At 33.5% G+C, this 15636-nt stretch overlaps 1 protein-coding gene across 1 annotated transcript in view; it reads right to left on the bottom strand.

Annotated features, from left to right (window-relative positions):
- The window catches only part of LRP1B (LDL receptor related protein 1B), a 754159-nt gene that overhangs the window by 56673 nt on the left and 681850 nt on the right, over positions 1-15636 (bottom strand). The window contains exons 69-76 of the mRNA XM_042808487.1: positions 15353-15459; positions 14295-14427; positions 10970-11092; positions 10309-10431; positions 9914-10051; positions 9311-9445; positions 8163-8282; positions 5721-5962 (exon numbers count right to left, since the gene is read on the bottom strand). Of these exons, the coding sequence (XP_042664421.1) occupies positions 5721-5962; positions 8163-8282; positions 9311-9445; positions 9914-10051; positions 10309-10431; positions 10970-11092; positions 14295-14427; positions 15353-15459 (1121 nt within the window). The remainder of the gene's footprint in view (positions 1-5720; positions 5963-8162; positions 8283-9310; positions 9446-9913; positions 10052-10308; positions 10432-10969; positions 11093-14294; positions 14428-15352; positions 15460-15636) is intronic.

The following is a 15636-nucleotide window of genomic DNA, read 5'->3' as shown; positions in this document are numbered from 1 at the left end:
TGCACTTAGGCATAAACTACTGGAACTATTGATACTGAATCAAATAAATGTTACATATTGTAATTCAAAAGGAAAGAAAAAATAAGAATTAAGATTATACAGCTATTATACTCCATGCAGAACTATGGTATCATGTCCCATCCCAAAACCCTCAGTGAAAACGGTGCTTGAGATCATCCAGAGGTATGGCTGCTCAGTCCTCTACGAAAGGTAAATAAAATCTCTGCATTTAGGAAACTGTATAAAATTACCTATGTATTCTGACCAATACTAGTATGCAATTGTAAAGGAAATTGTTTCAGTGTTTCTCCACCCTTGTTAATTTTTCCTATATTCCACCACTGATTAAAATTAGAGTTAGTGTAATATTCAGCTTCACATGTAAAAGTCTCTTGACTAATTATAATTTTTAAATTATAAACTGCAATATCTCTGTCATGATTTCACAGTTATTGAGGCCTAGATCCTAAAAAAATGGTCCTAAGGATAGAAGTTCATTCTGCAAATAGGAGATATATTTGAACAAGTTTCTCTAAAGTTTAGTAGAATTCCTGCAGAGAGGAGTGAAATCTGTAAAATAGGACTACACGACTATTTGTAACATGAATGTGGCATATCATAAAAAATTCAAGTCCCACATGAGCTAAATACATATGAAATTGTTTGCCTGTTTACCTATAATGACATCAAGTTAAATTTTGAACAAAAAATGTCTTTTCCTTGACAAATGCAGTAATGGAATGCTACTAAGCAATGTAACTAAAAGTCAGGAAAGAAAATCCTAAAATAACTTGTTTTTCCCAGGTGTCAGAGTTCCCTAATACCACAAGACATTTGTAGACTATTTTCATCATAAAATAAAGGTCATTTCATTCTCTAGGTGAAATAATAGGACTGCAAGGGTGAATTTAGATAGTTCATTGTTCATAAACCTTTAATTCTGCTAAAATGTCATAGAATGCATGTTCTAAAGGTATACGGAACCCCAACTTTCTATTTTGACGAGTATTAAAGGAGCAAAATCAATCACTGTATTTATGAAATAATATTTCATTAAAAGCAGGGCCACAGTAATTTTTTTTAAAGTTAAACAATATAATGTATCATAATTCTTTGTTATACAATTATGACACTGGCAGCATATGCTTCCAGAAATACCACAAAAATGACCTTTTTTTTTCTTCCAAGAAATGCAGCATTTGCAAGCAACAACCTCTTTTTTTATTTGTTGAACTATCCAAGCACCATTCATGTAAAGGACAAGATACCCAAAAATGTGGGTATTTGCAGATAAGCATCATTGCATTTTTAATCTAAACTCCTTTTATTTCTGGGTAATATTCAGGCACCTCTGTCTAGAAGCCACTCATAGCTGGAGATCTCCAGTTACTACTTTGGAGACTGCAAGGGTTAATGGCACTGGCCTACAAGGCTGGAACCAAATATTCTCTTAAAAGGAGAGCAGCTATCACAGACAGCACAGTCCCTTGTCTTTTTTTGGACTATTCAAGAACCACCGTTTACCTCAAGACTGTTTTTTTTTTTTTTTGTAACCTGGTAAGCCCGTGATGGGAGTTAACATGGAGAGTGAGAAACAGTTCCCAAAAAGCTGGTAGTAGAAGCAGATGAGACAAAGGGATATCCTAAAAAGATTCTGCAACAAGGTTGGGCTGCTCACTAACACTGACCCTTTCTCATTCTTCTCAACTATACAGGAGAAGTTAAATTTCAGCAATGTTGTGGTGCATATTACAGATCAAATGAACAAGGAGATAACCAGAAGAAATGGAAAGCAGCCATCTGGTGTAAGAGATTAGAAAGAGAATAAAAAACACTAGCTATGCTATGGCTGTGTAATTCTCAGTTGTGTTCATTAAGTTTCAGCATAGCTACATCATATTTCTGATGTCTTATGCATCTTCTCATACTGTCTAGGAAAATTACTTACTGTAAATGAGCTTTTACCTAATAGCTTATTTGGATTATGTTAATTTTAAAGAATGATTTTGCATACAGAATAAGGATGAAAATACAGGAACAAAATCACATTAATATTTTCTACAGTTATTTAGCCCACTTTGATGCTAACTATAACACACTACAACTTATTAGAAAAACTGGGGCTTGAAGCATAATCTCCTTTTATAGTATGTAGTTCTCTGCAGAACTACAGACTGTGTCAGCTTGATGACTTTTGATCAGAACTGCTGCCTATCATAAAACCTGTTTTACAGATAAAGATTAAAAAAAAAAAAAAAAACAAAAAACAAAAAACAAAACCCAAAGAAAATATAAGCTTCAGTAACAGCTTGGATTTGGAAATCATTTTGATATAATGGTAGTTTACAGAAAAAATAAAAATTTTCAACCCCTAAAGTTAAGTTTGATTGGAGAAATTATGTTACACATGAAATAGGAACCTATCACCTTGCAGTGCTTAGCATTTCAACACAAGAAGACTAAATTACAAATCTAATTTATATCATAAGCACATGTGAAGCAATATTTTCTGTATTTACCTTACAGATGGTTTTGGTATGGTATTGCTTTGGAAGAGCAATGATTTGTTGTTGCTTAAAATATCTTCATTAAAAACAATACATTATCTAATGATATATTATTGGAACAGTAAAAATAAATGAGGAACAACAATACTAGAAAATCTTTAGTCTTTTACGTGCTGAAACAGAAAATTTTCCTTGACAGATGAGCAGCCTAGTAGGTGTGATGGTTTACCAAACCATCACTTGTATTACCTAAGTAGGATCACTTAAAAATCCCAACCAGCTGATTCCAGGAGAGAGTCTCCTAAGAACATAATCTTCATCCATACAGAGCTATAGTTTTAAGGTAAAACCATATATTAATGCTACTTAGAGAAAACAGTCTAGAAATTTTTTTCATTCACAGTGATGCACAGAATTTCATTGGGCCCTGGGGGCAAACATTGGGAGTATATATGTGGATATATCACAAGAGTGGTTAAGGGTTCTTGTTCAGTTCTCAGAACAGTGGGGCTGAAGCCAACTGCTAATATACTGACTGGATGCATTAAAAAACCTATGTGTTTTTTTTCCTATTATTTGGTACAATTATTTTAATGTTCAGCTTTGTGTCCTCTTCCATGAAAAACAGCACTTGAGTTTAAGTGGCAAGTCACTGTGTTGAACATTCACCTCCCATAACTTATCTGTCTCTCTCCAAGGATTAAGCCAGTAAAGAGCTGCACCAGTTACCACCAATTCACTTACACTGTCTTCACTCAATTGGAATGCAATACTCTTCTGAATCTGTCAATTAACTTTGATGAGTTGATATTTACTATTTCCTTTAATGCTTCAATTTGTACCAAGCTTAAACCCCTTTTCACAGAAAAATACAAGAGATACTTAAAGCTATTCTCTGAGGAAGGCTCTTGATATGCTAATTCCATGGAGCAATTTCAGTTGAGATGGATTTCTGCATTAATGTAATTACCTGAAAATACAGGTGACTTTGTTCAAGTTTACTGTCCTGATTTACATATCAAAGTCTAGATATAAAAGTTATATGTAACCTTTGAAAACTTATCCATTAAAAAACTTGAGTTAAAATTAAGGAATTCTCAAGCTTTTCAAAACCAAATTTAAGCGTTAAAATTAAAGCAACACTATTAAACCAATTAACCTACTGATCAGTTACATATAAGGCATAAATATTTGAGTATTAATGAGATCATGCTGGGAAAATGCTCTGAATAGTTCAGCACAATGAGAATTAATGCTTCACAAATATAAATGAAATGCGTCCAACATATATTCAGATACAGTATGTGCATTTTCCATACACAGGTTTGTAAAAATGCTTTGCATGGCTTGGATCAAGCATCTTCAGGAGCACCTACCTGCACTGAAGAGGCAGGGGAAAATGGGGTGTAAAGAAAACCAAATTTTTTCAATAATTCTGGATTAAGAGGAAGTGACTAGAATGTATGCTTGCATAATGGTGAAACAGCGATATGAAAAGCAAAAAGTCTTTCAGTACTTCAGAAAAATAATAGCAATTTTAAGAACATTTTATCTTTATTAGTTTAAATAGGGAGACAATGTCAAATCAGCTATGAAAAGTTCAACCCCTGGACTATGAAGAAGTCTCAATGAAGCTTATGTTCAATTTTATGGACCTGTAAGAAAGCGTAGATCCATAAGAGAGGTGATGGGTCAGCAGACTACACTTATGCTTGCAGGAGGCATCTGCATATTAACCAAAAAAGAAATAAAATAAATAAAAAAAAACTAAAACCCCTTGACGCTTTAATTTCACAAGACTTTACAAGTTAATTATTTTCTAATCATGAACTTGATACAGAGAAGTGTGTCTCAGGATTTCTCAGGCACAAGTATCTGCCACATTTAAATGAGAAAAATTTCACAGTAGAATTACTCCACATCTTCAGTACACACTTAGGTTCTCAAAGTATTCTTCCCCAAAACTCAAGTGACATACCTGACCTACTAGAAATGCTAGGAATAATTTTCTACTTTAGATCTACTTTACATGCACTTTCTGTCAATAAATCCTAGATCCAATTCTGCTGGGCAGGTGGAAGTGCTAGTTTTTAACCACTCTTCCCATACGTCAGACACAAGGTATCTGCAGTGTCCGTTGGTGTCTACATCTCCAGGCTTTTTGCCCCGCTGGCATCAAAGGTCAGGAATGTAATTTGTTTGCAAAGGAAATATCTTGGGATAAAAGGTGCTTAGAAGTGGTTTCAGATGTGTAACTGTTAAATGATAGATGAAAGATTAGCCTACTGTTGCTACTGCTGTTTATTCTACTGGATATATAAAAGAATTCATGTGATGTAAGGTCATCACTGTTACCTCTCCTAAGTTTAAGAAAACAGCCAGACAGGTGTTATTTCTAACCCAATGTATTAGTGGCCCAGAAAAAACTAAAAACGCTCCTTTTCCATCACATGTAATAAAAAGTAAAAAAAAAAAAAAAAAAAGTAATCTAAATTTACAGCACTCTAGAAACACCAATGTATAGATCACATTGTTATCTTCAGTTCAGCACTAACGATTCCTGGAGAATTTTTTAGAAATATATTAGGAAAAAATGATTATTAATCTGCATTTATATTATTTTCAAGTAAAGACCACTTGGAATTACCCTACCTTATAAAATTACATATTTCTGTTGTAAAGTGCAAAACTACATTTTTGCTAAATCAAAAGAAGATACTATGCAGTTCAACATATAAAGGAATACTTATTGTTCTAATTTTTAAATGTTTGTCATAGTTTCGCCAATACTATTGCTGATATGGTCACTATAGAAATCAAGCTTGTCTTTGGTCTATCTACATTTTCTGTTTTCTAAGGATTTAATATTCATGCCTTTATTTCAACCATGTGTTGCTAATATATGTCTATTACATCGTCTCTTTTAAAATAAAAAATCTTGACAGTATAAAATCTTACTAAGCCTCTGACATATTGGTTATTTCTTTGCAGAAAAATTTTTAAAATACTATAGTTGCATTCTCTTAAGGGACTCCAAGTCTGTCAGAGACTTGAATGGAAAGGTATTAGTAGACATATATGCCATTTGAATTAATTCATTCTCAGATAGACATTTTAGTTTACTAAATCAGCACATGTTATTATAGACAATCAGAACAGAAAAGTAAATTGAAATAAATTTGTATCATGTAATCTTTGATTTTGATCACTTACTATCAAGCCACTGTTACTTTGCCTTCTCTCTCTGTCGTGAAGTTTTCTGTAGAAAATCCCTCCTGGATTAAACTGAGTACTCCAAACAATCATGTCCCCTTGAAAATATGCATCCATTCCAGTTATTCTTGAATTATGTTCAATATGTGATATTTGCTGATGAACATCACTGTAGTTGAATGGATATGCAAAACCCAGGATGTCAGTGTCATTAGCAACATAGAGAACTTGATCTTCAGAGCCTAGGAATTATTATAATGAAACAAAAATAAGGTAAATGTCAACTAATGCAAAATCAGTGTTTTTCACTCAAGTAGCTTTTTGGTGTTTATCTGCTATAATTTCTTATGTTAAAATTATTTTCTGATTGTTGAAGACTGCAAAACACTCACATTATGGGCAATAAATGCAACTCTTCATACTCTCCTACCAATATATATTGCTGCAAAGCTCTCCCAGCTCACACTGTAACACCTAAGATTATATTTTTAGGAGTATGTAATATAAGAATTTGAACACTTCAAGCAGTATACAAAGATAGGGGATATTATGCGTTAAGCCCATATGAATTGCTCATATTTTTATATGCATGTTTTTTCTAGAGGGTCCTAAATATATATATTAAAGGAACACAAAGTTGCCAATAAGCATTATTTTAAATTGCTTAATTGGAAATTAGAAATGGAATGATTCTATCTTTAGTGAATGCAGTGAAGTTTTGAAATTGCCTGCAACATGATCAAACTGGACCAATGCTACAGAACATGTGCAGTTGTGTCTTTTATCTCCTCATTTCAGATACTGAACATTTATGGATACCTGTGATTGGGAGGTATTTATGGATACCTAGTTATCATTTTGATTCAGATGTTGTAAAGTATGTTATTCATAAGAAAATGCCGTCTGCTACCTATTCATTACATTTTGAGAAAGTTTCAAATCTGTTGGATACATCAGAACTCATCCGCAATTTTTTAGTTTTCCAACTTATATCACATTTATCCGTAAAGAATCAATTTAAAATAATGTTTATCCAACACATTTTCTCCTTATGAGTATGAAATATCAAAAATCATTTGTTCCCTCACTCCTGCTAAATACAAGAAGGAAGAACAGTTCCAAGGAAGTATCAATAAGGGAAAGAGGGAAATATTAACTGTATTACAATGGAAATGAAGCTTGTGAAAAATTCAGATGTAGAATAATGATTCCCAGATTTTTAAATTATAAGTCCTCAGAATTATGTGTTTCCATAATAAGAAACCACTATCCTCAATCAGTAACCTTGTTTGTTCCCATGTCATAATCTGACTGCTTCTTCAGTAATAGATAGATAGATTTAGCATTAGTTTTAGAGGAAATTACTAATGACTCATCGATATGATCTTCCAATGGTAAATTTTCTTCAAGAAAATGTGTACAAATCACCATCTCGCCACCCAGCATGGGTATACCTACATTACTGACTGGTATGCTACAAAGAAGGAAGAACTGGAATTGACGTGGAACAATCTGTAATGGTTCTAGGATGTATGTCCACAACATGTGCTTACTGGCCATAAGGTTCAGATTGGGTACTGCTCCTAGTCATGCACCAGATATGCACAGCGATGTATAAGGAGCCACACCTTGTAACTTCAACACTCATTCCACACTGAAGACTCCAAGTGTAGGTATAAGTCAAATTCACACCAAAATCTCACTAAATTGCAGGTGAGATGCTATGATCATGCCTGCAGTTATTCAGATACAGTTCCATAAATATTATGGTAATTTAGGCAGCTGGATTATTGCTTGTTTCATTTCTAAAATGATTTAAAAGTTACATAATAGCCAGACTCAACTATTACCTCCATTTTATGCAATACCTCTTCCTTATGGAAGACAGAAATAACATGCATGTGTGCGTATTTCTTTACCTTCACTGGACCATGATATAGGCAGCTGATTTATACAAGACGTATATTCTGAGGTGACTATACTTACAAACTGCACTTAAATGACTTCTATGAGATTTCTCAACAGGACAAATCACAACATGTTAACTCCAAATACTTCTTAATTTATTCCTAAAGTTCTAAAACATATTTCTATTAAAGAGTTGAATCCTCTCTCAGGCTTCTAAAGCTTCACCAGAATGCTTACATGCTTGCTAATATATAATCTCTTTTTCTCATTTGCGTATATCTTTTTGTAAATTGAGAAAGCTGGAGTTGGAAATAGACTTTCATATTAAGTATGTTCATTTACACAGAAGTGATAAGAATTTACTGCTCCATGAAATGAAAGGCAAATCTGAGTGGTTTTGAGAATTCTTTCTGTGCACTATTCAGGAAATATTTATCTAAAAATAAACTGTATATGCAACACATTATTGTTACCAAACATGCGTATATCAAATGATTTAGTACTGTCTCTCTATTTTGATTTTTATAGCCTTACCTTTTGCTATGCAACTGTTATTCCTCTCCTTATAATTTTTCTCGCATGCACATTTGTATGATCCCTTAACATTATTGCAGTGTTGAGAGCAGGCACCAAATACCATACACTCATTGATATCTGTAAGAAAAAGAACTGTAATTTATATACCTGTAGTTTGATACATTATTATTGAATATGTTTTGAAAATCAGGGAACAAAGCAGATGTGCAAAAGGAAATCATAAGCATTTGTATATCTTGCAACAGTAAGAAGCCTTCTGCAACTATCACTAATTTTATTTTTGCTGCAATCAACATATTTCAGAAAGATTTTTTGTATTATTTCTCCATCCTTCCTATATCAACCTGCTATCATTAGAGCCTGAAATCAACTTTAAGAATGAAAATGTCTGCTATAATTATCTCCAACATGCCTTTCTCTGGTACAGTCAAAACTGCATGATTATCCCTTACTGGAGAAGCTGCTGCATATACCTTTTTCTTAAGAGCCAAACAATGAAGTTTTTGTATGCAAGTAAATATTCATTTTGATAGTCCCATTGAAGTGATCTCCACCTTTTCTCTAAGTTATGTCTCACCAGTAAGAAAATTAATTCACAACCCGTTCTTTAGGAAGGCAGATTTATTTTACTGTTCTGATTAAGTCTTTCATTATAAAAACTATGTCTTCATTTCTGACCAGTGTGGCATCCTATATATTAACACTGCATTTTCTAAGGAATTTTACTTTCAATCTGTTTATTTTAATTTATTTTTTTTTTAATGCATCTTCAATATTTTAAGCATCTCAAAATATTCTCATATGCCAGTTTAAACACCAATCTCAACTGCTCAGTTAAATAATCTACCAGACCTTAAATCACCCATTTAACTCTTAAATTATGAAATCATATAATGGTCTGACCTGAACCTTCTGACATTCAGCCAATGTTAATCTTTGATAACCTCTCCAGGTAAAATGCATAAATCTACTTCCTGTAAATCCTTTCGGTTTCTTTTCTTAATTTCTCAATCCCATAACTATGAAACAGTTTTTACTCTTCAGAAAAAAGTATCTGATATCTATCTCCTTCTCCAGCATAGAAAATTGACTACACAGTTGACTTTTACTACTTTACAGCAAGAGATGATGGAAAATATCTGCACCTTCACATTGCCTATTCCTCTTGTTTCTCTGAAATCCAGGTTTACACTGACACAGTAGGGATGTTTTTGTTTGATTACAGTATGCATCGTCTCCGCAAGGATTCACATTATCTTCACAGGTATATTCAGCGACACCTAAACATAAACAAAATGTCTAAAAAAATGCTGACAGAAATAACAACAAATAACAGATTTATCTTTCTGTTACAAGACTATCAGGTAAGTTTTAAACAGACATATGACGTTACAGTATTTATCTCCATATGCATATAAATTGGCAGTATTTAATTGAGATACTTAATTTCCCAACAATAATTTGATACTAAAATTTATCTTTTTGCAAATAGGGAATAAAATACAATCAATTTATAGCTAAACTACAGCTAAACTCAAGAACTACTCTAAAAACTACTACGACCTGAATAGTTTTAAAATTTGCCTTCCTCTTGTGGTATGTCAAATAGAATTAACTCTTTTTTTAACTAAAAAACCCACTTTAATTAACTTCTGGGTTGTTGAGTAGGTTTTGCACGGATGAAAGTCTCAGTTAATTATTTCTTTTCTGCTACAATCACAAAAACATATCTTGTCAGTCAAACTCACTTATTTTGCAGTCTTGCTCATCTGAACCATCTCCACAGTCATCAAACCAATCACACTGTAGCTCCATTGGAATACATTTCTTATCGTTACAAGCAAACTCATCTTTTTTACATGGTCTTGCTTTATATGTGATTTTATCTATTAATTAGAAATTAATAAGAGAAAAATAAATCAGTATTTAAGATTCTTAGATTATTTCAGACACATACAAATGGGAATGAGCATGAAGCATTAAGCAACTGGAAATTATTTCAAGCTTAATTTCTTTCAGTTTCAAATTCTGATCTACTAACCTCCAGTTAAGCTTTACTGAAGGACAAGCAGATCTCTGTAACAAAGTTTGCCTTCAAGTTGTTTTCTTTGATCTGAATGCCTTGAAAGGTAATATCACCTACCGCAGTGATCTTCATCCGAGTTATCACCACAGTCATCAACCTCATTGCAAATCTGCTCAGGTCGCAGACAAACCCTGTTGTTTCTACATCTGTATGGCCTTGTTGGAGGGCATGGAAACTTTACTGTATATTAAAAAAAAGAATCAGCTATTACTCAGCTAATACTCTTGAACCTTCTTTAATGTCTCTTTATCAAAATAATAAGCAGGCATGGGAACACAGTTGTACTGGACATATGAATGGTACTTGATTTTAACTTCTGGTACCTGATAGAACAACAATTCAACAATGTTTACAGCATAAGTTCTTCATTTAGGGAGTGAAAATATTTTGTGTGATAAGGGTACTTCCACTTCTTTTTTGAGACTCAGTAAATATGACAGAAATAAAAAAAGTAGAAAGTTTAATGATGATCAATATTTCAATGTAGAAGTAAATTTTTCCATCTGTGCATCTACAAAAAGATTAATTTCTCACAAATATCTTATCTGAAATTACATAAATAGCAATAACAAGAGAAAACTATATCCCACATTTCAAGATAATCTTCTAAAAATAAAATAAATAAAATTTAGATGCATATGTCCTTATGTATTTACATATGTTACATGTAATTTCTTGCTTTAACACATGAAAAGCACTGAAAAATGTAATGTCATACCACACATTTCAGCAACTTCATCGGAGTTATCACCACAGTCATCCTCGCCATCACAAACCCAAAAATGTAGTTTGCAGAGGGAATTGTTGCACAAAAATTCATCAGCTCTACATATATTTCCCCCTGGGAGGATGAGAACACAGGAAAAAAAAAAAAAAAAAAAAAAAAAAAAAAAAAAAAAACAAAAACAAAAAAAAAAAAAAACAAAAACAAAAAAACCACGAGAAAACAAGGAAAGATAAAGACAAAAGAAAGAATGTAAATTCTTGATAAAACCAATACAACCACTTATCACATACCATCTGCAGGGAATGACTCGAATGACTCATGTAGCATAACTAAATGAACAAATCCCAAATGAAAGGGTTGGAGAGGTAGAGAGAAATACTCATTTAAAAAAATCTCTCCCTTGACCTTATACTTCTTTCACTTTCTCTTCATGACCCTTACCTAGGAATTACCTATTTGGCCTGACTAGAAAGAGCAGTTATCAAAGAAAGACACTAGCAACTCACCAGCTAGGCATGCTCCCCTTGCATTTAGCCAGGAGATACTTAAACTATCTGTCTGTAATTTCCTTCAGTGATGCTGCCTTTGAGAAAAGACCTGGCTGGGTACATCCGTGACTTGTGCTGAGAATGGTACAAACCAGAAGACAGAAATATGGTCAAACTTGTGAAAGGTCACTTCCATCCAGGTTTATTTCACATGAATGTCTGATCCTCCACCTATCTCTACTCCCACTCTCTGAGCCACACATTGTGTTCAGGAGACAAAGTGATTCAGTCCCTTAGCCATGAGGTAGCACCTTTTTCTTCTCCTGAGGAGTAATATGTTTGGCCAGGCTTGTAATGTCCCCACCAACTATAAACTCTGTAAGGGAAGTATCTAGCCGTGTAGCCACAGAGTAAATAGGACTAGGTGGCCTCTAACAGTCTCTTCCTTTTTGTAACTTATGAAATTTCTCATTAGAATATTTCTGGACACAGAATGCAGCAAGAGTAAATTCTTCCATGTAACTTCAGCATTGATTGAACTCAAACAGCTAACAAAATAGAACAGAGGGTGAGAGAAAATATTTTAAACTGGAGTGCTCAATGTTTAAAAATTGGTTCAAGTTGGATTCAGTTTTAGTATGTGTAGCAAAATGAAGGCATTTTGTTTCAGACTTATAACTAAATTTTACCACTAGCAATCAACTAAGTTATGGAAACTTCTTGAAATTAATTTTCTATATAACACATTTTTATGGTAACTGGATTCTTAGTTTCCTGACAGGAGTAGAGTATAAAAGAAATAAAGCTGTGTACCTGCAGAGCAGGAAGCAATGCAATTTTATATGATAGCACCAAAACTCTCAGTCTGGCTTACCTCGATGCATTATACCCACCCACCCTAATAGTTAGATCAGGCAACAATGGCTTTTTATGTATTCATTCAGTGCCCTGTTCACAGCCCATTAAAATCAACAGAAAGCTTTCTTTTGCTATAAAGGGTTCATAATGGTTTAACTTTTTTTTCCAGAAAATTAACTTGCATGAAATACCCACCATGTAAGAGGATGTTAGGATCTTTCACACTATGTTACCAAATATAATTCACTCCCATGGCAAATATAACTTAAGAACTCCAACAGAAATATTCTTAATTATCATCCAAGGAAAAATATATAAAATTCAAGTATTTTTCATGATATTCATTTTTCATGAATATAAATAATTGTGTGTGTAATCACAATATTATCATAATTCTAGTTGCATAGTAGGATTGAATAGAGTTACGTTTATAAATATGCACAGTGGGCTACAGATAAATATTACAGAGATTGTTTTAGAATGCTGTGGAATAAAACTCTATTTGTGTTTGTTGTATTTCTGATGAAGCAAAAATTAGTTATCAGTGAGATAAACTGATATTTGTTTCATGTGATTGCTCTGCCTGTCATAATTCCTTTATAGAATAGATTTCTATAACAGAAATCATAATTGTGACATAAATACAAAGTATTATAGCAATAACCAACTAGGCAAAAGGCTTCTTATTGCATTATATGCAATTTGCACTTCACAGAAGGTCCATTATGCTATGCAAAGAATAATGTGGACTTCAAATAAAATAAGTGTGTTACTACTTACTTACACTTCATTGTTTTTTAAAGAGATATAGTCCAGATATTTTAAAAGCAGTTTTAAAATGGACTATAAGTTTTTAAAAACTATGTTATCTCAGTATTCTTAAAACAATTAATTCTTCAACATTTCCAAATAAGATGTTTTCCTCCTTGCATCTAAACAACTCTGGAACATTCTTCCCATTTTCTTAATTTTCTGGTCTTTCAAACTTAATTATCCCAGTTAACTTCCTTGTTTCCCTAGTGGTAAGTGTTGCTTAGTAGACTTGCAACAAATAAGGGAAGGATATTTTACTCCATAATTGGTTGCTTCATCTCTGATTATTATTACTTATTATTGTACTGCATTATGCTTTTGAAGTTACACTTGTATATGAGTGCAGATAACTAACACACAGAACTACTCACTTTAAAGACAATGGAAGAAAAAAATCTGGAAAAAAACAAGCTGACAAAATACTAAGTAAAATTTTGCTTTTGAAAAAAATGTCTTTAATGTGAATGAGAGCTTCAGTATTTGTCACAATTATTGAATTACTACATTTGCTAAGAATTTTGTGCAAAGTTACACTGCTACTGTCTGGTAGCTGAAGCAAGGTTCAGTTAAAGGAAATCAGCAGCAACTATGAAAATGAGTCCAACAGATGTATTTCTCGTATTTGGAAGCTTAATCATAAGCATGAAAGTCTGCGTATAGTGTTTAGCTTCATTTGAATCAACTTATGTGCATAGTTCTGTTCTCTAAGGAGAGCAAGAATTCAAAATGTGGTTTTATGGGTTCTGGTTAGTTGCAACAATTCATCTCCACAGAAATAAATAGAAAACTAGAGTCTTAAGATTACTTATTTAGCAATTTTTCATTATGTGGCATGGCTTTGTAATTTATTGTTGCCTATAAAACTGTAAATTAACTGGTCTTATTACCAATTTCCCTGATGAGACAGAATATGCTTCCTGTAACAACACAACCTTTTGGTCCTTGGGAAAGGAAACACAAAGAAGGAACGATGAGATGTGAGTCACAAACAATGTAAGTCTTGCTTCGTCCTGCAAATCACTTGTGAAGCTGCTATACTGTCCTTGTTGGAAGAGGTCACATTTCATCGCTCAGAATGGCCAGGGTACTACTAACTTACAACATGTGTTAATAAAAAAACTAATAAAGTAAGCCTGTTAAAGAAAAGTGTTTCTCGCCTTGGTCGCAGCTTTCTTCATCACTGCCATCCACACAGTCATGGATCCCATCACAAAGCCATCTGACAGGGATACAGTAGGCCTTATTTTTGCATCGAAACTGGTCTTCTTTACATTCTGTTACACAATCCACCTGTGTAGAGATGGATACAGATATGAACTAAGTATTAATGAATGAGAACAACAACATACTAAGACAAACCTACCAAATTTACTACCACCGTTTTTCATTGCCCTATATATTTAATGCAATAAAGTTGTCCCTGTCAATGCAATGTGAAATTTCAATAGTTACTGAATTCCAAGTGAAATTTTAACCGCATGTTATATACGTTGTGATATTACTTCTTTATGTTGTTTATTATTAGCAATAGAAACAATGGCTACATTTACGTTTCTGAAGTCAACTGCCCTACAAGAAACAACCCTGGACCTGAGGCCAGTTAGTGCAACTTTGCTCATATCCTCATCGATCAGGACTAGAAACCTCCAGAGTGGATTGTCTTCACCTGCACTGTGTAGCATTTGGCTCAGGCATCTTTCATCCTCCAACTGGCACCTTTATGGCTCTGAGAAACATTTTTGGTCTGTTTCCTTGAAGTTGTTCATGAAGGTGGCAATTTTTTAAAAAGATATCAACAGTGCAACATGTAGGAAGAGTATGGCATGAAGGCCCACAGAGGCTGAGGTGTCTGCTAGGATTGTTTTAGATTAATCTAGAGGACAGAGGGAGACAAATGTGACACAAACCTGTCCATGCTGCCAGTACGCAGCAGTCCCTGAAGCAAACTCCCCCAGAACCACGAACAGGTTTAGATTTAGGGGAAACAAATTTGTCTACTCTAAAAAGTGGCCACAGAGCAAACAAACATAATGTAGTGTAACTACTAGGGAACCAAAATCATGGGGTTAAGTTACGTGACAGTGTTCAATGGATGCAAAAAAAAAAAAAGAAAAAAAAAAAAATTTGCCCCTTTAATTAACTTCAGATCTAAAACTGTTAACAAATTTAATGCCAAACAGTAGGAAAAAAATGTTAGTGGAAATTTGTCAGCTACCTCATCAGATCCATCAGCACAGTCATAGTCTCCATTACACTTCAAAGATGCTGAAATACAGCCTCCACTTGTACACACGTACTCACTTGAAGAGCAGGTTGGAGATGCTGGTTACAAACACATATTTTAGCATTAAGAAAAATACAATTTATAAGCAAGTTGATTTATAATTTAATGTTTTCATCTGGTTAACACAGTGAGAAAACAAATATTTGCAGCTGACCAGAGCTTTTCCAAACGTTCATAAACTACAGTGAAATATTTAACAGAACTGAATTGTATCC

The sequence above is a fragment of the Tyto alba genome, unplaced genomic scaffold, assembly GCF_018691265.1.
Source record: "Tyto alba isolate M040663 unplaced genomic scaffold, T.alba_DEE_v4.0 Super-Scaffold_7, whole genome shotgun sequence".
In the NCBI taxonomy this organism is placed as follows: domain Eukaryota; kingdom Metazoa; phylum Chordata; class Aves; order Strigiformes; family Tytonidae; genus Tyto; species Tyto alba.
Note: the sequence above shows the minus strand (reverse complement) of the source record. Positions and strands in the feature narration are given on the sequence as shown.